This window comes from Aricia agestis, chromosome 3, assembly GCF_905147365.1.
Source record: "Aricia agestis chromosome 3, ilAriAges1.1, whole genome shotgun sequence".
In the NCBI taxonomy this organism is placed as follows: domain Eukaryota; kingdom Metazoa; phylum Arthropoda; class Insecta; order Lepidoptera; family Lycaenidae; genus Aricia; species Aricia agestis.
Genome location: NC_056408.1, coordinates 14,378,806 through 14,403,791, shown reverse-complemented (window position 1 = coordinate 14,403,791; position 24,986 = coordinate 14,378,806). Strand labels below are relative to the sequence as shown.

Below are 24,986 nucleotides of genomic sequence, written 5' to 3'. Positions count from 1 at the left end.
ATAATACTTTTTCATTTTATAAACTATATTTATGTAAGATCCGCAACATACGCATCCGCATCCGCGGATGTGAAACTCTAAAAATCCGCATCCGCATTCGCATCCGCGGATGTGAAAAAATCGGGATCCGCAATATCCCTGTTCTGCTTCTTCTTCTTCTTTAGGTTATGGCGGCCTCAGTGAGTTGCCAATGTCAGAGTGCTTTTGGGTAGACTTTGCTCTATATTGCAGGTCTGGTGAAGAAACAAGGTACAGTATCTAACAATAATTTAAATTCTGTTGAATATACCTAAAACAAACACAAACATATAGAGGTTAGTAAAACATCACAATTTTATATTGTTAGAACAAATATATGTACACAGAATGTCAATAAAAGAGGTATTTACAAAGCATAAAATTGATTTAAAATTAATAGGGCGAGGGATATTGATAGGAAGGAGGTCATATAGGGAGGACTGATTTTTAGGACAGCAAAAAAAGATGTGGTCCAGGGAACCTTCATCTAGGCCACACTCACACAAAGAACTATCCTTAACCCTAATCTTAGCTAAGAATACCGGTGAGCAGCAATGTCCAAGCCTAACTCGACAAACGGTAGAACATACTGCTTTGCGACTATTAATGTATTTGAAAAACCAAGGCTTAACAGGAACACTACTTTGTATGTCAAAATAGTGTTTGCCTTTAACATTACCAGATATGACCCACTCTCTATTCCATTGGATGTTTAAGTGTTTTTTGGCGCTGGGAATTATATCATGGCAATATAGTTTATAATGATCAAGCACACCCGTTGTTACGGCTTGTTTGGCATAGGCATCTGCATTCTCATTGCCAATGATCCCGCTGTTCTGTATCTCCGCTTTTTAAATGACACTGACAATGGCTTTCTATGCTGCATCGCTATGGTAAAAAAAGTACTTCGTACTGTCATCTGTCAGCTGTCACCTGTCATAACATTTCGATCTGTCAAAAGTCTAGTTATCACCCACCTTACACTGATGATCTGCAGTGAAATACGGCTTTTTTCATAAAATAAACGTTTACAAAATACATAAAAGTATTACACAATTTCAGAAGAAGCATTTGATTAACAACACTAACTCATCTTATCACACCGTGAGTAGATATTATGTATTAACCATTCATCTCACATTTTGTGTTGGTTTCTCAAGTTTTCAATTTTATTGAGGCGAGTCTGTAATAAATACACATTTAAACCTATAATCTTACATGTTTAGTTTACATTCAAATGATCTAACTGGCTCAAATGTATGTAAAACATTTGCTTTAAAACTGGCAACTTTATTCCTGATATTCACTTCAAATCACCCGTTAGTTAATTACCGTTTAAAAATTAGAAATAAGTACTGTTTTTAGTGTGCAAAAGACTCTGTAGTGCAAAATTAGGTGTCATTAATATTTTATTTTCATTAACATTTTATGTTATAGTCTAAAGTGCTAATCATTTTGGACTCTACTAAGTATATTATTATTAGGTATATTAGTTATTTTGGCACCATTTACATTTTGTTTGTTATATAAATTAAAACAAGTTTTTGCTATTTCAAGTGGGGATGTTAATAATATCTAAGTACTAATTTTAGTTGGTACCAACATGCAATTTCTCGTCCCTTGCTCTATGGAGATTTTGTCTTAACATAACTCTTAATGCTACTTAAGGAAAAAATTATAATAGTCAAAAAAGAGATTGTTTGGTCAATAAGTACTTATTATATGCAATATTTTAAAACCTCTTTTTATAGGTAATTCATATATTGCTATTTTAATGTCTATTTAGAAATTAAATAAAATTAGCCAGGTGCGAGTAGAACTCGCAAACAAAAGGGTCCGTACCATTATAGAGCAAGGTTCTTGAGATACAGCCTGTAGACAGACAGAAAGACGGACAGACAACGAAGTCTTAGTAATAAATAATGAAGTATTCTGAACTGCATGATCTAACCTAGGTGATGTCATATTAAATCTTATCTCCTGAAAAATCTTTCTTGTAAATATTGATTGATGGGCATTTTCAAAAAAACGTGTACCCTTGCAAAAATATGTCTATATTTTTTAAGGTCATTTATTTACCTTTTTTTGAATGTCATATACAAGGAAAAATATTGAACTAATGGAATAAGTTAAAAAGAACGCTGAAAACGTTATATTATTCTGATATTATTGAAACAAAATCGAATTTTCGACGAAACAGATTCCGTTGTGCGACTAAATGTAAAATATAATTTAATACAAAAAAATACAGCAATAAATGGATTTCTTCGTTAATTTAATCTAGTGAAATGCATATTTAATTGTTTATTAAAAAAAATTTAGATAATTTCAAGGATCAACAAGAGTAGCAATTATTTTTAATCCATAGTGTGACTATGTGACCCAACCACTAGGTTATTTTTCATTTTTTTACATGAGTAAGTAATATTTAACATATTTAAAGGAGTTTTTATAACACAAAAACCTTTTATTTAAACATTTTTATTGTTGCACTACTTATAAAAGTAAAAAATTCTTTGATTTCATAGATTTAACTTCAATAATTAGAGGGACGAACATCTCATAATCATAAAGATGTGTTCACATGTCTACGAATTCCTAAGTTATTAATGACATCGGATTATATGCACGATCAAAGTGCCGAAATATCCATGCAAATATGCACGAAAAATGGTCGAAATATGCACAAAATATGCACAATCAAAAGTCACTTAATATTAAAATTTATTATTTTTTTGAAGACTTTTCCGGTAGTGACATTAATAAAAGCGCCAATTTTTATAATTTCATAAAATCCAGGATCTTTAATTTCTTGAAATAAAGACTTTTTATTTATTTATTATACGCCAATAATAATTTTCTACCAACATTTTCCGATTGCAATCTTAATGCCCATGGAAGTTAAACTACCGAAATATGCACTATCAACGAAAAATTGCCAAAATATGCACTATCGCCTAAAAAGTGACATTATATGCATTTGCATATGCAAGTATGCAAATGCATATAATCTGATGTCTAGTTATTATAAATCTGCAAATATCAACGACACAAAATGATTTTCAACTTTACTGATAGAAAAGTAGTGGAAATAAAATCAAAATTTTTAAAAAACATAAAACTTTTAGGTACTTAAATTTTAAATAGTATATTTGTTATTGTTAAGTAAAGTCGACGCCTTTATGATTTGGCTGTAGCGATATCGATTTTTCTCAGCAATAACTAAAGCTAAGAAATTAAAGTTCATTGTCAGTATTTATCATGTCTTTGTCTTTGATTTACCCATAGCATAACACGATTGGTCAACTTTTATAACACAGAATAATCAATCAAATAGACCTGTGTAAAAAAAAAGGATTCCTATTTTTCCCTACAGAGAGTGATTTAAGCTTCCAAAAATGTACATGGATTGGTTCAAGCATACACTTTAATTTGCCCATAGCTTATATGAAATGTATTTATGGTTTTTAAATTACGCGACAAAACTATTTTGTCGCTTACGCCCTTTCCATTTTTTGCTGTTCCATTGCTTGTTTTCTGTGAGAGGCCGGGCCGGCCTCTCACAGAAAACAAGCAAAAATAGCAATCTAAAACATATCCAAAACGGTTTTTTACTTTAACGCGGCGTCACCTTAACACATAAGTAATAAAAAATATATTTGTACGTTAATCGTACCAGTTTAAAAATCTCCAATTTTCTTAATAAAATCTGTGAATAAAAAATAATTTATTTAAAATGTGAACTAAGCCTTATGCTTTCCGCCTGTTGTGACTTGTCCGTTCCATTATATGTGACCATACGAAAAGTCACAAGTCGGAAGTCACGTAATATTACTTTCTTTTACTTTTAAAGTGTTTGTAAATAACCGATAATAGTTATCACAATTTCATTTTTTATACTAAATACTAAACTAATTTTGCAACGTGTCAACAGTAAAAACAGTTGGAGAAAGTATAATAATGCTTACAAAATATGGTCACTTATCTGAACAAATAAACCGTTCCTGAAGAACCATCCAACCTGCGTCCGCGTCTTGTAGCAGATTTTTAACTACTAAATTTAAATTGAAGTTTCTCGATGTACAATGAAATATAGTGCTATCATTTAGTGCCGAAAATATTTTTGTAGTATGTTTATAAAACTAAAAAAAACGGTCACTAAACCGAACATTCCGGCCGGGTTGTTTTTTCATGATTATAATTTTAATTAATTTGTAGTTAAATTATGTTAGATTTTTCAATAACAAGACACTCAATTGATACATTAAGTATTTAAGAATCTAACATATGTTTTTTTAAGTAACTTACTTTAAGAAAAAAAATAGTTATTAAAGATTTTGTTACAACTTCTGGGAAGGGGACAGGTGAATTTAATAGGTTTCGGTACTTAAAAACCCTTATAAATCTCATACTAAATAAAATTATATACAAACGTGAATGTATTTTAATAAAAGAAAACTTGTTTATGCTCCTACATTAAAATTACAAAATGTTAGTATGTCATTTTTTACAAATAATCTGTAGCAAAGTCAAGGGACAAGGTAAAAACCAGGGGTACACATTTTTTTGAAAATGCCCTGATGATAAATTACATTACTATCAGAATAAAAAATATGAGTAACACTCAAGATTCAAAATCATTTTAATCTTAATGTAAACAAACATCAGTATAGGTGGACACGTGACACATCCACCTATACTGATGTTTGAGTATTAATACCAAATTAAATCTCATTTACAATGTTTAAAAAAAACGATGCTAAAAACAACACAATGTGTTGTTTTTTTTTTTGCTAGTAGCTAGTTTCTGTCAGGTTCTAAGTATCTATCTACATTATATATTTTACAATATTACAATTAAAGCCGTGGCAAAATGTTCCTACTCCATAGAGTAGAAAAAATTGTTTGTTGTATTTGAGCCCCCCCCCTAAATATTATTTTTATTTTGTTTTTAGGATTTGTTGTTGTATTGGCAATAAATTAAAAAGTTCAATGCTTTATCTAGCATGGTTCTTAAGATACAACCTGAAGACAGAAAGACAGACGGACGGACAACATGACAGAGTCTTGTTCCAGACAACATAGTTTGTTGTTGTTGTTTGTTATGTATATATGTATTTGTGTTGCCGATAAAACAACAAATCCTAAAAACAAAATAAAATTAATTAAATTTATTTATTAAAGGGCGGCTCCCATACAACAAAAATTTTTTTGGCTTTTTTGCTCGTAAAATTATATATATAATAAAACACTCAATTATATTTAGACTTTTATCATTAATTATAAAATTTAAAATAAAATAATTAAGGGGGCTTCCATACAAAAACACAATTTTTGGCCTATTTTTGCTCTATAATGGCACAGAATTCGTGCGCGAGTTTTTATTAAAAAAAAATTCACCCCCGAGAAGGGTTGTCATCCACCCCCAGGGCAAAAGCGCAAGTTGGCACTATGTCACTTTTGTTTCTTAGGGTATTCCCCACCTACTCACCAATTTTCATGAAAATCGATGGAGGTTCAACGAAATCGGAGGTGAAAACCTTCAATGACTCCACTAAAACTGTCGCTTGTCGGCGTTTCGTTTACGTAGGAACTATATTATGTGTGTCATCTGTGTTATGTATGTATAGACCTGGGGCCAGTGACAGATTTACATGACCAAGTCCCTCCCAACCGAAACTCCGTAAAATGAATAAGGGACTATGAATACTAGCGACCGTCAGCTGCGACTCCGTAGATGGGGTGGGTAGTAGGCAGTGGCAGCCTCCCAAAGATGAAGAAAAAAATATTTTTTTCAGTAATTTCCTCTCATTTGAGAATTTGTCAGAGTATATTGTTAAAATACTCTAGTAAAAAATTAAAAAATCAGCTAGCTGTAAGTCAGTGGAAAAGTCGTCAGCTGATAAGTTTTAAAAGGTATAGATGCTGTTATTATTTTTATTATTATTAAATAAGGGGGCAAACGAGCAAACGGGTCACCTGATGGTAAGCAACTACCGTCGCCCATGGACACTCGCAACATCAGAAGAGCTGCAGGTGCGTTGCCGGCCTTTTAAGAGGGTATACGCTCTTTTCTTGAAGGTTTGCAGGTCGTATCGGTCCGGAAATACTGCTGGTGACAGTTCATTCCAGAGTTTTACAGTGCGCGGCAGAAAGTTACGGAAAAAACGCACTGTGGAAGACTGCCACTCATCAAGGTGATGAGGATGGTATGTTTTTCGCGTGGGACGATAGCGAAAAGTTGCAGGTGGGATGATTCCGAACAATTCCTCAGAGCACTCCCCGTGATACAACCGATAGAGGATGCAGAGTGAAGCAACATCGCGGCGTAATTCCAGGGGGTCCAAGCTGTTTGAAACACTATGGCAGTCAACAATTCGAGCATCCCTTCGTTGGATACGATCCAGAGGGAGCAGTTGGTATTTTGGCGCCCCTGCCCAGAGATGAGAACAATATTCCATATGAAGCCGAACCTGCGCCTTGTAGAGTTGTAGGCGCTGGTCCGGACTGAAGTACTGTCTCGCTCTGTTAAGAACGCCAAGCTTCTTCGAGGCTAATTTGGCCTTACCCTCAAGATGATATCGGAACTGGACTTCACTCGATATGTTGACGCCAAGTATCTCAATGCTAGGGGAGATGGTTAAAGATGTGCCCTCGAAACGAGGATAAACGACCGTTGGTGACTTTTTAGTGGTGAACGCGCAGACTTGTGTCTTGGCGGGGTTGAATTGGACTAAGTTACGTCTACCCCATTCAGAGACCTTCTTCAATGAATTCTCCACCTTAGACACAAGTTCGTTTCGACTCTCAGTGACATTTTGCCGAGAAATATTAGGGGAGCCGGTATATACAGCATCACCTGTACTATCATCCGCATAGCAATGAATGCCTTTGGTTTGTAACATGTCATTGATATGCAGTATGAATAGAGTAGGCGATAGCACACAGCCCTGAGGGCCACCAGCATTAACAGACTGAGTTTCCGAGCATTCGCCGTCAACTACGACCTTTATGCTTCTGTCTGCTAAGAAACTAGTGACCCACTTACATAATTTCTCGGTCAGCCCGTATGATGGAAGCTTTGATAGCAGCGCTTTATGCCAAACCCGATCGAAAGCCTTCGCAATGTCCAAACTAACAGCCAATGCCTCTCCCTTCGACTCAATTGCCTGAGCCCAACGATGAGTCAGGTGCCAAGTCATGCCAAGAGATCACCAGCCGAGCGACCCTTACGGAACCCGTATTGTTTGTCGCTTAGCAATCCCTGGCCGTCCAAGTATCGAAGAAGCTGGCTATTGATAATGGATTCCATTATCTTCGAGAAGAGAGAGGTTATAGCGATTGGTCTGTAGTTGGAAGGATTTGAGCGATCACCTTTTTTGGGGATCGGGTGCACCAAGGCTGTCTTCCAGGAAGCCTGGACGATGCCAGTGGAATAGGAGAGCCGAAAAAGACGCGTCAAGACCGGAGCTAACTCTGGAGCACACTTTTTCAACACAATAGGCGGGATTCCGTCAGGCCCACTCGACTTTTGGATATCAAGGGAACAGAGGGCTTTTCGCACTGAGCGCTGATGAAACCGTATATCCGACATGATGCTCGTGCATCGCGGTATGGTCGGTGGTTTCTGCCCCCCGTCATCCAGGGTCGAGTTTGACGCAAAGAGCTTGCCCAGAAGATCGGCTTTGTCTTTTGCGTCCTGGGCCAACGATCCATTTCCTACGTGTAGGGATGGTAGGGTTGGCTTGCAGAAATTTCCTTCAATAGCTTTGGCCAGAGACCAGAATGCACGGGTTGACCATCCACATCTGGGATTCTCGTAGGCGTAGTAACCAGTTGTGTCAAGTCGTTCGCAAGGGCAAAGTTAAGGTATATTTAAGTGAGAAAATAAATGAAAAAACATTTAAAAACGAGTATTTATTAAATTTCTTTTAATTTAAGCTTTTGAGTGAATATATATTATCTTCCTAGGACTTCGTCATCATTACATTTGCAATTATTTATTATAGTATCTCAGTGTTAGCAATGTAGTACTTATAGTATCTCAGTGTTAGCAATCATCCATTATCCTGAAAAATATTTGGTTCAGCGTACACAGTACTAATAATGTAAAATGCCTTACAAGGCACGAAAAGGGGATTATTAAACTTATAAATTGCCTGTTTATGTTACAATAATACCTATTTGAAAGCTCAAAAAAACGTAGGTAGTTCAAGAATGAGTTCAAGTTCAACAAACTATGTTCAACTCATGACATCAACTCTGTTGTAATTCATGTAATTGTAATCCACAAGTTTGATACATTTCTAAGACTTTTTTAAGGTTCATTATTTAGCGTAGGTATCAAATACCAATAAACTTATCAATTTCTTGCTTAAAACATAATTTCTTTAAACATAATAATATTAATATCTAATTATTATTTTTTTGTCTCCTTCTTCTTCTTTTTTTTAATTGCCAATGTCAGAGAATTCTTTATCCTCTAGATCGCCATGCTTGTGATAATATAAACATGAAGGAGTGTTATTTTCTCAGTGTTTTGATAAAGGGCTTATAAAATACCAAAATATTTTAAATAAAACCATTTACACATTTATAATAATTACCTTTAAATACAATAAATCGGTCCAAGAGTAACTATTCCTACATTGACCACGTTATATATTATAAAATAGTATATTTTATAATAAAAAAATCAATATTTTTTTAAACTATATTTTCATCTTGATTTACAATTTTTCCGTTAGTCATTATGGCTAAGCCATTTCAATTCCTAAAAAAAACAATTCCATTAGTCAAATTTGACGTATGTTTTTGACATTTCTTATCCAGTTCAGAGACAAATATTACAGGTTAAACCATTCAGAAGTAAAAGTGGTAATGATACCTAAACAGAACAATTCACTCTACAACTGTTTACTGACCTGCATGGATTAACCCTGGTTTTGTCAAAGATCCCAGGGCCCAGGTAAATTTTTAGCTGAGAGGAAATCATTGAAAATATAAATTCTGTTTTTTCATGTTCAAGGAGCCAGCTGACGTATAATCCACCGTGTTATGGTCAGTTGACTATGTTTTTCTTTCAAAATACTACATAAACTATACTCTGATAAATTTTCAAATGAGAGGAAATGACTGATTTTTTTTTTTCTTCATGGGTGGGAGGCTGCCACTGCCCAGTGCCCACCCAACCCACGGAGTCGCAGCTGACGGTCGCTAGTATTCATAGTATAAGTCTCTTATGCATTGTACAAAGTTTCGCCCGGGAGGAAATAAAAATAAAAAATAAAATTGGTTTATTTCAGATTACTCAGATCCATAAAATTGTTAGTAAAGAAACTTATCTCTATGTTAGTATTCTATTCTAAAAAGAAATCATTGACCAAAAATTTACCTGGCTCCCGAGTCCCGGGTCAGTAGTTTTATGTCGACTTTTTATTAAAACTTTTACAATTATTTTGTTCCGCTTCGAAACCCGCTAAGTCACCGGCTTCAGTAGTTTTATTTTATGAAGCATAGCAAAATAAATTTATATTTACTTATTGTTTTTTAAAGTAAAAATGTAAGGTGTAGTAAGTCCAGTGTTCCGTGTTGTAATCTTTTTAAAAGATTTCCTTAAGCCCGTCAGTCTTGTCTAATATCGTTAGGAATCGTAGAACTGCACTGTTAAAGAACCAAGAATAGAAGGCGTAATAATAGTTGCATCATCATAATATTACGCTAAGTCTCAATTTACAACGCCATGGAATGGAACGGAATGGAAGTGTCAATTTCGTGCGAGGAAATTGGCACCGGAGCTTTTTGTTTGGCTCGTATTTAATTTCGGTGTTATACCTATTGTTGACATAAAGTTTACTGTGCCATGTACCGCTTCGTTGCAATAAGTCGCTTCCATTCCATTCCGCGCCAGTATGAATTGACGGATAACGGTAATAAATTAAGGGATATTATTAAATGCACATCAGAATAATTTTTCAGCACACTACCTTAACTCCGCTAATTAACTGAATGCATACCAGAAAAACTAATGCTGATCAAAAAAAAACAATTGATTAACTGAACATGTCCTTCAAAAATTATTATTTTTAACAAAAAATTAAAACCGACTTCCAAGGTAAAAACAATAATAACATCCTTATAACATGAACTAAAAAATATTAAATAATTTTTCCTATCTAATAGTGCCTTTTTCCGAATTCGGCTAAACCTCAACTATTTCTGTACTCAATCTTCATAATTTTGATCTGCGCCCCCCCCCAGCTCCCCCCCCCCCCTCTTGGTATCCGTGGCTGAGTAGTTAAGTAAGACCCACTCATCACAGCCTTGAGATGCCTTAAAAATACTTCGTAAACATCAGAAAACAGATGATATTATCTGAAGATTACAAAAAACTCAAATGCGAATTTCTTCTAAACGGAGAGTTTACTGGTGGTGGAAACGGTAAGTAGGAGTTTTTCTCACCCAAAAACAATCCTTCTTAACCCATGTGTCACCAACATTTAATTAACGTAGGTTCCTAAACCTTAGCCAAATTTTTCTAAGTATTTTCGCCATACTAACAAGGGTCACATTTCGGCCTGTCATTCGACAGGGGTTGATTTTTGAGAAAAGTTTATCTGAGCTTTTTTGCTTCCCTTGGCGCCACCTATCGATTGGTATAATAAAAAGGGGTGGTCATAGGGGGTTGAATTTTTTCGTCCAAATTTTTTGAAGTATTTTCTCCGTGCTAACGAGGGTCACATTTCGGCCTGTCTTTCGACAGGGGTTGATTTTTGAGAAAAGTTTATCTGAGCTTTTTTGCTCCCCTTGGCGCCCCCTATCGATTGGTATATTCAAAAGGGTGATTATAAGAGATTAAATTTTGACGAAAAAAGTCTTTTTTCCATAGTGCTTCGTTTCCTTCAGTCCAACCCAAATGTGTGCCTTACGCTCTGGAAAGGACCTGGAAAGGTTGAATTTGTTACTTATGTTCAATTTTGTGGTAATTGAAATATTATGTATTTTGAAACAACATTATGAAACAACATTAAGTATATTTTTTATATTAAAATCGCTTTGAAATATACCAAATAAATAAGGACATAACGTGATGACTGATGATATTTTATGGTGTTGTGTGTATATTGTATCCATATACAACCATGTGTGTTGTGACATTGGTGACCCTGACATAGTAGTGATGATGATGAATGTAATTTGGATAGTAGCATATACTTTCAGTTCTTAAAACAACGCCTAAACCTCCAAACTTGTATCTATAAGGAATTCGGAGTTCTCTTAGTATCTTCGGAACCATAGTATACCTTAGTGCAAAATCTTGCGTTTTGGTAGCATATGCTTAGGATGCTTCTCATAGAACCAAAATCACCATATGTTTCCATATAAATTTTGAGGAGTTCCCTCGATTACTCATGGATCCCATCATCAAATCACCACTTTTGTGAAAATGGGACCAAATTGGAGTGAAACCTAATATAACAAAACAAAAATTTTGAAAATCGGTTCACAAACGGCGGAGTAGTGGTCGAACATACAAAAAAAATATATCCACAGCCGAATATATAACCTCCTCGTTTTTTGGAAGTCGGTTAAAAACTTAAACATCATACAAAACAAGACGACCTTTATAACCGAATTCACACCAAAATTATGGTTCATACATCGGATATATTATTTGTAAAACTAAAATTGTTTATTAAAAATACTAACTTGCACTCTAAATTGGACAATCTTACAACGAAATTTCTATTATCAAAACAAGTATACAAATTGACAAATCGTGCAACTAAATTATGTTTAACCTAACTTTATTTTCGTTTTGTTTCTCTGTTTTACTGAAAAACATGTTGCTGCCTCCTCATCTAACGCCGCACTCACTCTTTTGCGCTCGCTCTTTACTCTTTAGCGACCACAGATATATTATCTTCTGTGCTAGCGACAAAGATTGTTGGTAATTATGATGAGATATGGTGAAAGATTTTATCATTCCAAAACTATATAATTCAAGGTTTCCTAATAAAAATTATCAAAATTCACTACAGTATTGTAATTATTGTATGGGGTAATAAATTTATTAATGATTCTTAAATAATTAATAGCAATGTTGGCCCAATACGACTTGATTGGGTTAGGTTAGATGGCTAAGGCGGGAGCGTAGCTCCCGCCTAAGCCATCGTGGTTATTTTTTGTAAACCACCCAGAAGTAGGAGCCCCGCGTAGCGGGGCTCCGTCGAGTTACCATTTCACCACCATTCACTGTGCCAAAGTTTAGTCTATGTTAAGTTAGCACTTGATGATTTTTATGTGTTCTTAATTATATGAACATAACAAATTAAATTGGGTTTTATTTAGAATAAATTATGTTCCTAAAAGTAATTTAGGTGATGGTTTTCCTTTAAAAATTTGTAGTATGTTTGTTGAACTAAGGAATTGTTAGATATACTATTTTAATAATAGTTATTCGTTCAGTAAAACAGTTTCGCAAATAACTTTAAATAGTATGCTAAATTCGCATTATTTAGGGCGCATAATTAGTGTGCAAGTCAGTATTTTTGGTGAAACTTTCAAATATTTTGATCGAGAAAAGGCCAAGCCATAAATTAACCGAGAAACAGTTATGAGGTTGACGGATAATGAAGATTCATACAAGAAGAGTTGGTGAGACGGTCGGTTCCTTATATTTGGTTTTTGGCGGTGTCAAGAAGAAATATAACGAGCTGTAAAACTCCTTGAATTGCAAAAGTAAATACAGAGAGAATATTAAAAATGGGCAATGAGTACGATAGCATAGTAAAAATTTCAAAGGTAAGTACCAAAATCATTGAAAGATGCTAAAAAGTTGCGGTCTCGTTTTGCATAAAAACTTTACCTAGTTTATAATGTTGCATTTTTATTTTTTCGTAATCTAGTCTATCTAGTTTCATTTTTATAAAACACAATCTGCACATTACTAAACCATCGATATTGTAATTTGTAACTAGTAAAGAACAAATTCATAATAAAAATAAACTTCGCCTACCGTACCATAGGCAACCCATTTCTTCAATATTTCCCTGTAATTATTTCAAATACCTACTTAGTAATGGCTCGTGCACATTTATGGAGTCTGGACTCTTGTCTATGTATAAATTTTATTTGGTCTGAGATTCATACGTGATACGACAAATTTTCTTTGAAATACCATTATCCATGCCACGTGCCACTGGTGACGTAGCTTAAGTGCTTATCAAGTTATCATGATGAAATTTCCGGCAACAACCTCCGAATACCCTGAAAAACATATTAAGTAATTCAATTAGCCAAAAATCGTAAGCTGGTAATCCAATAAGTCAGGACAATAGACAATAATCGTACACAGCACACTTCTGTCACTTTCCTTCCGGGATTAAAATGCGTAAATATTGCTGATACCTACACCAAACTCTAAAGGATCCTGAGATCAAAGGATTTTCGTGATTGCCGCTGTCGATCCTGACTTACAGTAATGCATGCATGTTTAGCATGGTCGCAGTAAAAATACGAAAGTATAGATAAACTGGCCTACTAGACAAGTGGCAAGCGATTATCGTAAACGCCAACTAAATGTATGCGATTTGACATATCATCGCTTCGCTAGCGAATACTAATGTCAAATCCCATACATTTTGTTGGCGTTTACGATAATCGCTTGAAACTTGTCTCTAGGCCCTATGGAGATAAACTGAAAGTGCCGTTCCGATCTTTACGGCGGCCTGCGACCGACAAAAAAATCAAATCCTACATAATGCCACTTTATGACATAGAGTATAGACTATAGTCTATAGTCCTAAAAATTCAAATAAAATACTACTACCGCGGCTACTTAAAAGTGGCATTTTTCCAGAGTTTATCTATACTTTCGCCATTTTCTACTGTGGCCATGCTAGGGCTACTGGAGTAGCAGTGGTGGGCACTGTTCCTGGGCGAAAGCCCGCCTAAACAAAAGCTTAGAATTTAGATCATTATTCAAAATGTCATCTAAAGCAGTAGGTATTCAAAATATCGTTCTTACCATGTGCCGGGAGGGGCTAACAGAAAAGCCTATCTTGGTCACTAGACGGAGGGAAACCTTAATCATTTCCCTCGGGAAACATGGCATGACCTCATTACTGTCCTAATAATATTAAAAGTACAGTTAATTAACAGTGATTGACCCCAGCTCGATCGATAAGCAGAAGGAAGCTCGGAGCACCTCACCTGCCCCATTACCGCCATCGCCGCGACGCGCGACGTAACGAAGGTCATTATCGTCAGTTTACGCCGACCCAGATATCGAATTAGAGCAAGAGTAATCTTGACTTTTGATCTTCGTCGCTTCTTATCTACCTTATACAGATGCAAATTCAAATTCAAAATTTTTATTTGCAACCAATGTACTTGGTTGCAAATAAAAATTTTAAATTTGAATTTGCATAAAATTAAATGTAGGCATTAAAAATCTAAGTTTAAATCAGGTTTTAATGAAGGAACCTCACTTTGTAGAAAATGACGTCTGCAAGCAGTTAGCAGGAAGTTGGTACCCATATAGAGTTCTTAGAATAAATAATTAAGTATGTTGCCTTGTAAAAGAAGGCCTTGAGAGTTCTAGCATTAGACTTCCGTAGCTAAATATATTCTTACATGTTGAATGTTGATAGTTCTAATTTCTTTTAGTACGGTACCTACCTAATAAAGAACTCTTATAAATTCGTTAGTGAAATAAGTCCATCGCTGTCACTCATGATTTAGTTCCAATTATAGGTGGGTGTGATTATAGGGTTCCGTACCCGAAGGGTAAAAACGGGACCCTATTACAAAGACTTCATGTCTGTCCGTCCGTCTGTCTGTCTCCAGGCTGTATCTCAAGAACTGCTTTAGCTAGACTTCTGAAACTTACAAATTATGTATTTCTGTTTCCGCTATAACAACCAATACTAAAAACAAAATAAGATTAAAATTGCGTATATTGTATGGGAGCACCATACAACAAACGCGATTTTTAAGCCTTTTTTTCTCGATGATGGCAGCAGGTAGGGACTTGATATTATGTTCACAAAACACTCAATTGTATTTACTTAGACCTCAATCATTGATAATAAAATATTTTTCAATAAAGACGTTAATTAATGATTAATCCAATACAAAAAACCCATGTTTTTGCCTATTTTTGCTATATAATGTCACGGAGCCCTTCGTGCGCGAGACCAACTCGCACTTGGCCGATTTTAATTGATCGTAAGTCCCGTCACTGATTTGAGTGAAATTTTGAAAAAGGCCAAACAAAAACGTAACAGTGCATCGCTCTCTCGCTGAATTTAATATTTGCAGTATCTTAATATTTACGCGGCCTCAAACTTATAGATATTGTATAAAATTTCTCACTTGATTTGGCGAATTTTATTCAAATTACCTATCTAATTTTACGGATAGATTCATATCTGAATTCTGAGTGTATTCGTACCTTCGGATTTAAGCAGAATAGAGTTTTTAATCCCCTACACTTCATGACGACCTTCAAGAGACTAGCGCATTCTAGTCTCAAGTCAAGGCCACGCACCCCATTATTCTCACGATATAAAGTTGGGGTTCGTCTTAATTTTTATGTTTGTTATGTTTTAGACGTGTCCACGTCAAAATGACGAGTGGTTCCTGGGAGGAGTTCTTCGCTACACATTTGCCGCCTACAGACTTTGAAGACAACCGATCCCTGCTTAAGGAATTCTGCGAAAGACACAACAAATATGGCAACAAAATTGCTCTCGTGACGGTATGATTTGCAATTTTTATAAGTATGATATGATATTAAAGGATTACGTAAAGGATAGGAAACGCTATCTGTAAAGGTAGTTGGCAAGGGCATTCCCTGGCTGGCAGAATATGATTTGCTCACAGACAGCTAACTGTCAGGTCAATATGCGACGAGCGTCTGTTGGATGTCTCATGTCGTGCGATGAAGTTTCCGAATTTAGCTCAAGTATTGTAAATCAGGACCCTGACCTAACATTTCTTGGCCTAAGCAGATCAGCCTGCCTGATATAAGTCTAGTGCGATAAGTAATAACCAAGTTTTTTTTCAGTCCGGTGGCACAACAGTACCCCTGGAGCACAACACAGTGAGGCTGATCGATAACTTCAGCGCGGGCAACAGGGGCGCGACCGCCACGGAATATTTCCTGGAGAACGGCTACGCGGTGATCTTTATGCACCGACAGAAGTCGCAAGAGCCCTTCACGAGACACTTCAACGGCTCCAAGCTGCTGGACATGTTGGATCTGCAGGAACAGGGACCTAATACTACGATTACCGGTATGTAAACAGTAAACACACTTTTACAAAACTGTGTCGTCGTACTGGTGGTCGGAACTTGGAAGTTTTACATACTTGTACATATTGTACGTTGCGTCGTCAAACACGATATTTTGACGGACCGACGGATTGGCTAATATCATAAAGTAGAAGGTTAATGCCTGTTTTCACCAACCGCCTCCTAACGCTAAGTGGTCTCCTAGCGGCCGTTAAGGGTACATATCCTTCAAGATTTCACGAATTTTTGTGTGTCACGTTCGTCCTTAGGGCGTAAGAACTGTTGCAAAACATTACTTTTTTTTTAAATGTGTTTGTTTTAAGAGATATTTTGAAAAAATGTATGATAAAAGCATAATTTCAAAATAATATTAGCTCGATGCACTCCTTCACCATATAAACTATAACTGTGCAAAATTTCATTCACCTACTTTTCCCCATTTTTCGTCAAAAGGGATACAAAGTTTTTGGCTCACGTATAAATATAAAGATTTATAGTTGCTGTATTTTGTCTGTCAAATGACTTTTTCAACGTATCAAAACAAGACAGCCTGTAATTCATCCGCGTAGTACATAATGTGTATGTTTTCCAGTGAAGCAGGACAGCGTGTACGTGCTGGCGCCGATCCTGGCGCGGTACCAGGCGGCGCACGCGGCGGGCGCGCTGCTGCACGTCTCCTTCACCACGGTATCAGACTACTTCTGGCTGCTGCGCGCCGCCTGCGAGTGCCTCGCCAACCTCGGCCCGCGCGCGCTGCTCTTCCTAGCTGCAGCCGTGTCTGACTTCTATATACCTAAGGATAGAGTTGTAAGTCCTTTGCGGTCTTTCTGGCTTATATTACCTTTACCTTTCCTGAACAAGACCAAACTTCTTTATATTATTTAAAACACCTACAGGTGAGGGTTAACTTAAGATATAACCGAACAAATTCGTTTTATTTCTTTGAATCACATAATATTTTGTGATTTGTACTTTCTTTCAATATATTACAATTGAGTTGCAATTCCACCTAATTGCATATTTTGTGCTTCTTCTTGGAAGTCGCTGATCTAATTAGGTAACGCCTAGTGAGCACTGCCCTTTGAACTTAATTTGCTACGTATCGAGATTAGGTAAAACGATACTTTATATGCGATAGAATAGTAAAAAGTTTATTGGGTGAAAAATAATGGAGAATGTTACTACGAGGGCTACTATTTATGTATCCGGAACTGGCCACTTACAAGAACAATATTTAAAAAGTAATTACAACATTTGAAAATAGAACTCTTTGGTTGAAGAATACATTTTGTTTCATGTGACTGTCAATTATTTTTCCATTGTGGCGTCATTTTGAAAATTGCGTGTCTTCATTTGCCATGGATTTAACGCGTGAACATTTTCGTGCAATGATTTACTACGATTTTCGGCGTGGGCTAAATCAACAACAGTGCTTTATTCAACTCACCGCAACTTTTGGAGATGAAGCACCATCAAAAACCACTGTTTATCACTGGTACAGTGAGTTTAATCGTAGGCGGTCTATGCTCACGGATGAAAATAAAGAAGGTCGCCCAAAAACAGCTGTTGTCCCACAAAATATAGATGCTGTGCGGGAACTAATAATGCGTGATCGTCATGTTACATATCGCGAGATAGAGGCGTCCTTAGGCATAAGTATGACGAGCATACATAAGATATTACACGAACATTTGGCTGTAAAAAAAATATGTTCGCGTTGGATTCCGCACAACTTGACAATCGATCAAAAACGGGCTCGTGTCGATTGGTGCAAAAAAATGATAAAAAAATACAACCGTGGTACGTCAAAAGCCGTTTATAATATCTACACAGGTGATGAATCTTGGATCTATGCATATGACCCCGAAACTAAACAACAGTCAACGGTGTGGGTGTTCCAAGATGAGCCGAAACCAACAAAAGTTACTCGTGCAAAAAGTACTTTGAAGCAAATGGTCGTCTGTTTTTTTGGAATTAATGGACATGTGGCTACAGTGCCATTAGAGAATCGTAAAACGGTTAATTCTGAATGGTATACGACCATTTGTTTACCAGAAGTCTTTGAAGAAATAAGAAAGGACAACCGACAACGCAGAATCATATTACATCACGACAATGCTAGCTGTCACACCTCAGCTGAAACAACTCAGTTTTTGGAGGGTCAAAAGATCGAATTGACTGGTCATCCGCCGTACAGCCCTGATTTGGTACCTAACGATTTCTTTTTATTTCCATACGCGAAGAACAAATTACGTGGTCAACGTTTTTCGAGCCGCGAAGAGGCTGTTGATGCGTTCAAAATGCACGTTTTGGAGATACCTCAATCAGAATGGAAAAAGTGCTATGAAAATTGGTTCCAGCGTATGCAAAAGTGTGTCGATCATCGCGGCGAATATTTTGAAAAGCAATAAAACCATATTAAATGATATATGTTTGTTTCTTTTTTTAATTCCGGATACATAAATGGCAGCCCTCGTAGGTATGCCAAATTGCTTGAAATTTTGTCACAGTAAAGCCTGTATGTATACAAATACACTAGTTTTTGTTGCAGTCAAAAATACCTAGTAGTTTTGATTTTATAGGCATTCAAAATTTCGAAAAATATCGATTCCCGCTAACGCTACGGAATATATATATATATATATATATATATATATATATATATATATATATATATATATATATATATATATATATATATATTCCGTACCGTATTATTACACTATTATACGTGTACTTTAATATTTAATAATAATATTATAATATTAAAATAAAATAAAAATTTAAGGGGGCCTCCCATACAAAAATCATTGTGGTCGTACGGAACTCTTCGTACGCGAGTCCCACTCGCACTTGGCCGTTTATTTATTTGTATTTTTTTACTAATCGGACTCGCTCATGAATACACATACCGTTATAGAGCAAAATAGGCCAAAAATTGTGATTTTTGTATGGGATCCCCCCATAATTTTTTATTTTATTATAGTATTATTATTAATTATTAAAGTACACATATAATTAAGACCTTGGTGAAAATTTCAACTGCCTATCTGTTGCGGTTATTGAGATAGAGCAAAAAATCATATTTATTGTATGGGGCCCGCGCGGCGGTATTGTGCTATGACGTCACACCGTAACCGGCCGCCCGCATTGTACAGTTACAACTTGTTTTGCTTATAAATCGGAAACTAATTAACGTATCCAAGTAATTCTTTCACTAATATTCCTTATTTTTGACAGAGAATGTGGACTGCTAATAATCAAAATTAGGTAACATTCTCCATTCTATGATACTCGACAAAAAATATAATTTATAGCCGAATTTGCTTCGAGCGGAGTGACCCTCCGCCTACCCCTCCGCCTATACTTACGATGAATTTGTTGAGTATTCCATTTTTCCGATTAATCGTCTATACATAAGCAGTGACATCTTATACTAGCAGCTCCTTCTTACAATGACTGGGAGCTGTGTCTCAGTTTTAACTAGTACAGCTCCTAAAGCTAACAACTGAATTTGAATATCCTAACTTAAACTGCCCTTATTTATAAGCATGTGATTTGAAAATAAAATAAAACTTGAGAGGTGTCAAGGGACACCCGGATGGAACGAAGTTATAAAAAAAGAGAGAGAGACAGAGAGATAAACAAGCGCTACCACACCTACTGCTTACAACTATAGCATTTTTCTTCTAGTTGTAATATACCGACAATTTTGTGTCATATCTTTACAACTTTTTCCATCTAGCCCCCTTTCGCAACGCGCGACAAGGAACTTCGTTCCAATAAATTATTATTATTGGCGTTTACTTTCCAGCCTACCCACAAGATGCAGTCAGCGAGCGGTCCGCCGGTGATCCACCTGCACCTGGTGCCCAAGATGCTGGCGCCGCTGGTCAACCTGTGGGTGCCCGAGGCCTTCGTCGTATCCTTCAAGCTGGAGACTGACGAGAGCCTCCTCGTGTCCAAGGGCAGAGCCGCCTTGGAGAAATATAAACATAAGGTAAGAGTTACGATTTGCCAGTATAAACTATGTCCGTCGACATACTGTTGTAGCTTTATAGATACTCGTTATGTACTCGCGCATAAGGCCCGGTACTTACCCGCTCTAATGCTAAGTACTCACATACGGTTTTTCTCGATGCTTTTACTCCAAATCAAAGAAAATGACATATTTGACATATTTAATTCCATCGAAGCGAGCCTTCGAGCTGTCAGTGTTGGCGGTCCACACGGTGGTTATTACTCGATTTGGAGTAAAACTATCGAGCAAAACCGTATGTGAGTACTTAGCATAAGAGCCACGGCGCGTTGCGTCAGCGTTGCGTCAACGCAGCGCTGCCGTTTGACGTATAGCCGGTGGACAGGTAACGCGACGCGTAGATGCATTTCTAAATTTGTACTGAATTGACAGATTTCAATTGCGTGAGACGTCTAGAGTTGCTTGAGTTCCTATCTTGTACTTCTGTACAAACTATACAAAAATATCGACAGGGTCCAAAATTCTACGTAAACAGCGACTTTAGGGCCTAGCTAGGTCCACAACTCCACATCAGGGTTAAATTTATGTTAAGTCAGTTAAGCGTTCGGCTATTATTATAGATCAAACAGTCTCTGCTTGATCTATGTTGATCAGTGATATGTGTTATTGTATAAAACTTTTCTGCACTTCAGATGGTGGTCGCCAATCTGTTACAAACTCGGAACCAGAGGGTAATCTTAATAACACCGGAAGCGAATCAAGAGATACTGTTGACCAAAGAAGAGTTACATTCAGGTAAGTGGCAACGATAATAATATATAAAAATACATTGTCGCGCATCGAAATTGGTACGTCTGACATCCCTGGTTTTGAAGTGCTTCTCTTACACCTGACGTGTGATTAATTATTGGATATTTAATATATTCGAAATTTCGAATGCGTCTTCATTATTAATCCTTCGATCGTGATTCGTGGATCCTTGGAAATCTATTGTTATTCTATTAATTGTGTCTCGCTCACCGGTGAGCTTATGGGGCTTGATGGGTTAAAGCTGTGCTTATCCAAATAATCACACTGTTGTTTAAAACTACCGTCATCACTTTATCACGATCATGTTCTTATTGGTATGGACACAATATTGTTTTTATCGACCCGAACATAACTTGGCTTAGTAACGCTTTAATTTACCGCTAAATCGCGCAAAACACAATATTTTGCAAAAAAAACAAGTTTATCTTGTAGTTTACGTTTATTTTAGATAGATGGCATTGATACATCAATATATGAAAAATTTCGTTTAGTAACGGTATTACTTTAAAGGTGCGATATGTAAATATAACACGCTGATTAAACAGATTAAATGATAACATTTGCATTACAAGCACAATATTTTATTTTTATTTTATTTCCCGTTCCGTGGCAACCCTGGCATATCTGCTCGGTACCTGTCATCGGTGGCGGCATCATGCGACATCAAAGGCGTTTCGTTACTGTAGGGACTAATATTGCTATACTGTGGTAGTGTGTAAGTTTCGCCAACATGGCAAAACTAATGAAAGAAAGTTTACATTTTTCGTATGGCACTTCTTGACATAAAGCACCCTCTCTTGGCAATGATTGCAGTTAACGGTTAAGTGAGTAATTGTAAGTGTGCAAACTCCTGCCAACAGATGGCGCTACACGTCTCGATCCGACATATAATATATGTTACGCTCAAAGACCGAAAACGCACAGTGAGCGGAAAAATGGCTCACAACGCGTTGTGGACATAGTGAAACGGCCACGACACGAATTTTGCGCACACTCTTGGGCACTATAAAATTATTTCTGCGTAACTAGCTTGGTTTCATTGAAACCAGAGTGCTCTTGTGTATTGCGCACACACTTGGGCACTATAAAATAACTCCTGCGCAACTGGCCTGGTTTCATTGAAACCAGAGTTCTCGAGTATTGCGCACACACTTGGGCACTATAAAATTACTCCTGCGTAACTGGCCTGGTTTCATTAGGCCGTTTTCATTAGGGCCACGATGCGAATTTCGCGTCGTGGCCGTTTCACTATGACCACAACGCGTTGTGAGCCACTATTTTCGCTCACTGAGCGTTTTCGGTCTTTGAGCGAAATTCTCGTGTCACAATGTTAGTTGCCATACTCCTCCGAAATGGCTTTACTGATTTTTACCCAATTTTATATGCATTTTAAGTTGGACTGAGAATCGGCTACTGGCTACTTTTTATATTAATAAGTGCATATTTTGTTGAATAAATAATACTTAGTAAATTATTATTACAACTCCAGACTGACGGCTACCATTGTTTGTGCGACGGAATAGCGATGGACGTTGCCATGGTGACATACTTATTTAGTCACTTCAATAAAATAAATAATATGGTCGAAATACTTAATATGGCAAAACAACGTTTGCCGGGACAGCTAGTCATTTTTATTATTATTTCAAGCCATTTCTAATAGTAACGATGATCCAAGATAATGAACTCGATATTTCCAGGTGTAGAGATCGAGGGCCCCATAGTGAGCGAGATCGTGCGCCTGCACGCGGAGCACCTGGCGCCGCGCTGAGGGTCGCGGGCCCGCCTGGCGCGGCTCTACCTCACCGACTAGGCGGACCACAGATAAGCGACTCCCGTTTCTATCTCAGTTGGTTGAACGACACCTGAAATTACACTGACTTTGACAGTGACACGGTGCCGCGATGGTGGCAAAATTATTATGTGTTCACTACGAATAATAAAAACTACGGAAGAGTAACTGTTTAAAAACAATTGTTTCGCGAGCTACAAAAAGATACCCGAATACATGCATACTTAATGCAAAAAAGACCCGAATACATGCAAGGATTTTGTGTAATTATAGACCTTATTTCGTAAATTTGAGTGTTAGGCCAGGTTCACACGGCACAATCCTGCACGTTTCCTGCACGTTTTTTTTGCAGTATACGTCTTAACGAATAAATAGTGGCGCATACAATGTATATAGAACCATTCACACGTCGATTGTACTGCACGATTTGTTCAATCTGCAGTACAATCAGCGTATGAACGTTAAGACGTATTCTGCAAAAACGTCCAGGATTGTGCCGTGCGAACCTACTCTTAGTGTTTCGTAGCTATTGTCATAGTTTAGTGTGCGAAAAGGAACCAAATTCAAAACGGTTAAGTATGGGAGTTACGTTTCCTTAGTTTTTATTATTCGTTGGGTGTTCAATGTTCATTATAATAATATTTCGGCCACATGCCAAATGTGTCTCCTACTGTTGATTACAGTCCTACGAGGCTCCCTCGACAGTTGACATCGACATGGTGGAGGCGAAGTTGTCACTCTATAGATACACTGGTGTTGCACACACATGCGAATGTTACTATATTATAATATATACGTAATGACGTGAGGATGTGTGATACGAGTGTCTTTCGAATAACATTATATTAGATAGCGGCTTTAGATCCGAATTTGGCCACGCGCTAAGAGAGCCTTGTAGGTCTGTAGTAGATGTTTTCTGTAGGGACAAAAGAGAGTTGAAAATATGTTGATTGACTGAGATTATGAATCAGAGTAATATAATATGCTAGCTACGCTGACTAGAGACTGGGTAATCAGCGTCTTGATCTATAATAAGCTGCCCAAAATTCAATTTTGTATGTACAGTGCAGCCGACGAAAATGTGCATTCTTCTTAAAGGTTGTTTTAAACGATACAATGCTTAAATATTTCCATTTTTCATATTATAATATATTTAAAACGCCAGAATATAAGATAAGAAGCGTATTTTAGTGGCCTATAATTGTTAACATATAATATTCTATTGTTTTTCCCAGTTACACGTGTCACGGAAATGACGGAATCAAAGACTCGACTTCTTTTTCTGTCACTTTAAAAGTTGGTTGTAACTCATCTTTTTAGCGATTTTATGACGTTGTGAAGATAGATAGATATCTCAATACTCATGTATCTCTTATGAAGTAGGTTAAACTCAGACCAAAATCGTAGACTTTTGTAATATCAATATTTACGCGGTCTAGAAATAGTCAGGGGAGTGTATAATAATTTAGTATATCAACTAATACCTAAGTGTGTGTGTTAGCGGATTTGAGATATCGAATATTCATTGACATCTAAAACTGACAAAACGTGTACGCTTAGATAAATGATTGGTCTCGCGCGCGCGCTCGACAGCGCGAGACCAATTCACGTCATATCAACTGTTAAGTTGTACGCAAACTTTGATTTTAATAGACCAAATTACGTTTTAAATCCATATCACTTACTCGTACTTAATCCTACAGTAGGATCGATCTTAATTAAATATGAGGTAGCAACAAATACAATCACAAAAATATTATATTTATTATAACGTTAATAATACATAATATTTTTATTGTATGTCCTTATGTATCGTTTATAAATTTAAACTTCATAATCTTCTCGAGAGTTCAACATTTGTAATAGATAAAAATGTTTAAATAATAATCTAATGGTTGACAAAATATTTAATACGTCTACATAAATAAGTATATCTCATATTGCCTTAACTACCAATAACAAAATTATACTTACCTGTAATGAGCGTGAATAATTGCAAAATAAAATAATAATAACATAGGCCACAGACTAAAGACCACAGAATAGTAGCAAAGTTTAGAATGAAAATTAACAACACTTTTCCTTACG

General features: G+C 36.5%; 1 protein-coding gene across 2 annotated transcripts; it reads left to right on the top strand.

The window, feature by feature from the left end:
- Nucleotides 1–994: 994 nt before the first annotated feature.
- LOC121725255 (phosphopantothenate--cysteine ligase) lies at nt 995–23,084 on the top strand. Of its 2 annotated transcripts, none has more exons than XM_042112122.1 (7): nt 995–1,122; nt 15,634–15,781; nt 16,091–16,319; nt 16,910–17,124; nt 20,132–20,317; nt 20,989–21,091; nt 22,807–23,084. In XM_042112122.1, the coding sequence occupies exons 2-7, from the start codon at nt 15,650–15,652 to the stop codon at nt 22,875–22,877; spliced, it is 936 nt and encodes a 311-aa protein (XP_041968056.1). In that variant the 5' UTR covers nt 995–1,122; nt 15,634–15,649; the 3' UTR covers nt 22,878–23,084. The 2 variants fall into 2 exon arrangements, with proteins under 2 accessions (XP_041968056.1, XP_041968057.1); XM_042112123.1 differs by lacking the exon at nt 995–1,122 and adding an exon at nt 14,251–14,275.
- Nucleotides 23,085–24,986: the final 1,902 nt, after the last annotated feature.

Coding starts and splice junctions, on each gene's coding strand:
- LOC121725255 (XM_042112122.1), top strand. CDS start 15,650: ATGACGAGTGGTTCCTGGGAGGAGTTCTTCGCTACACATTTGCCGCCT. Junction 15,782..16,090: donor ACAAAATTGCTCTCGTGACG/GTATGATTTGCA, acceptor GTTTTTTTTCAG/TCCGGTGGCACAACAGTACC. Junction 20,318..20,988: donor TGGAGAAATATAAACATAAG/GTAAGAGTTACG, acceptor TCTGCACTTCAG/ATGGTGGTCGCCAATCTGTT.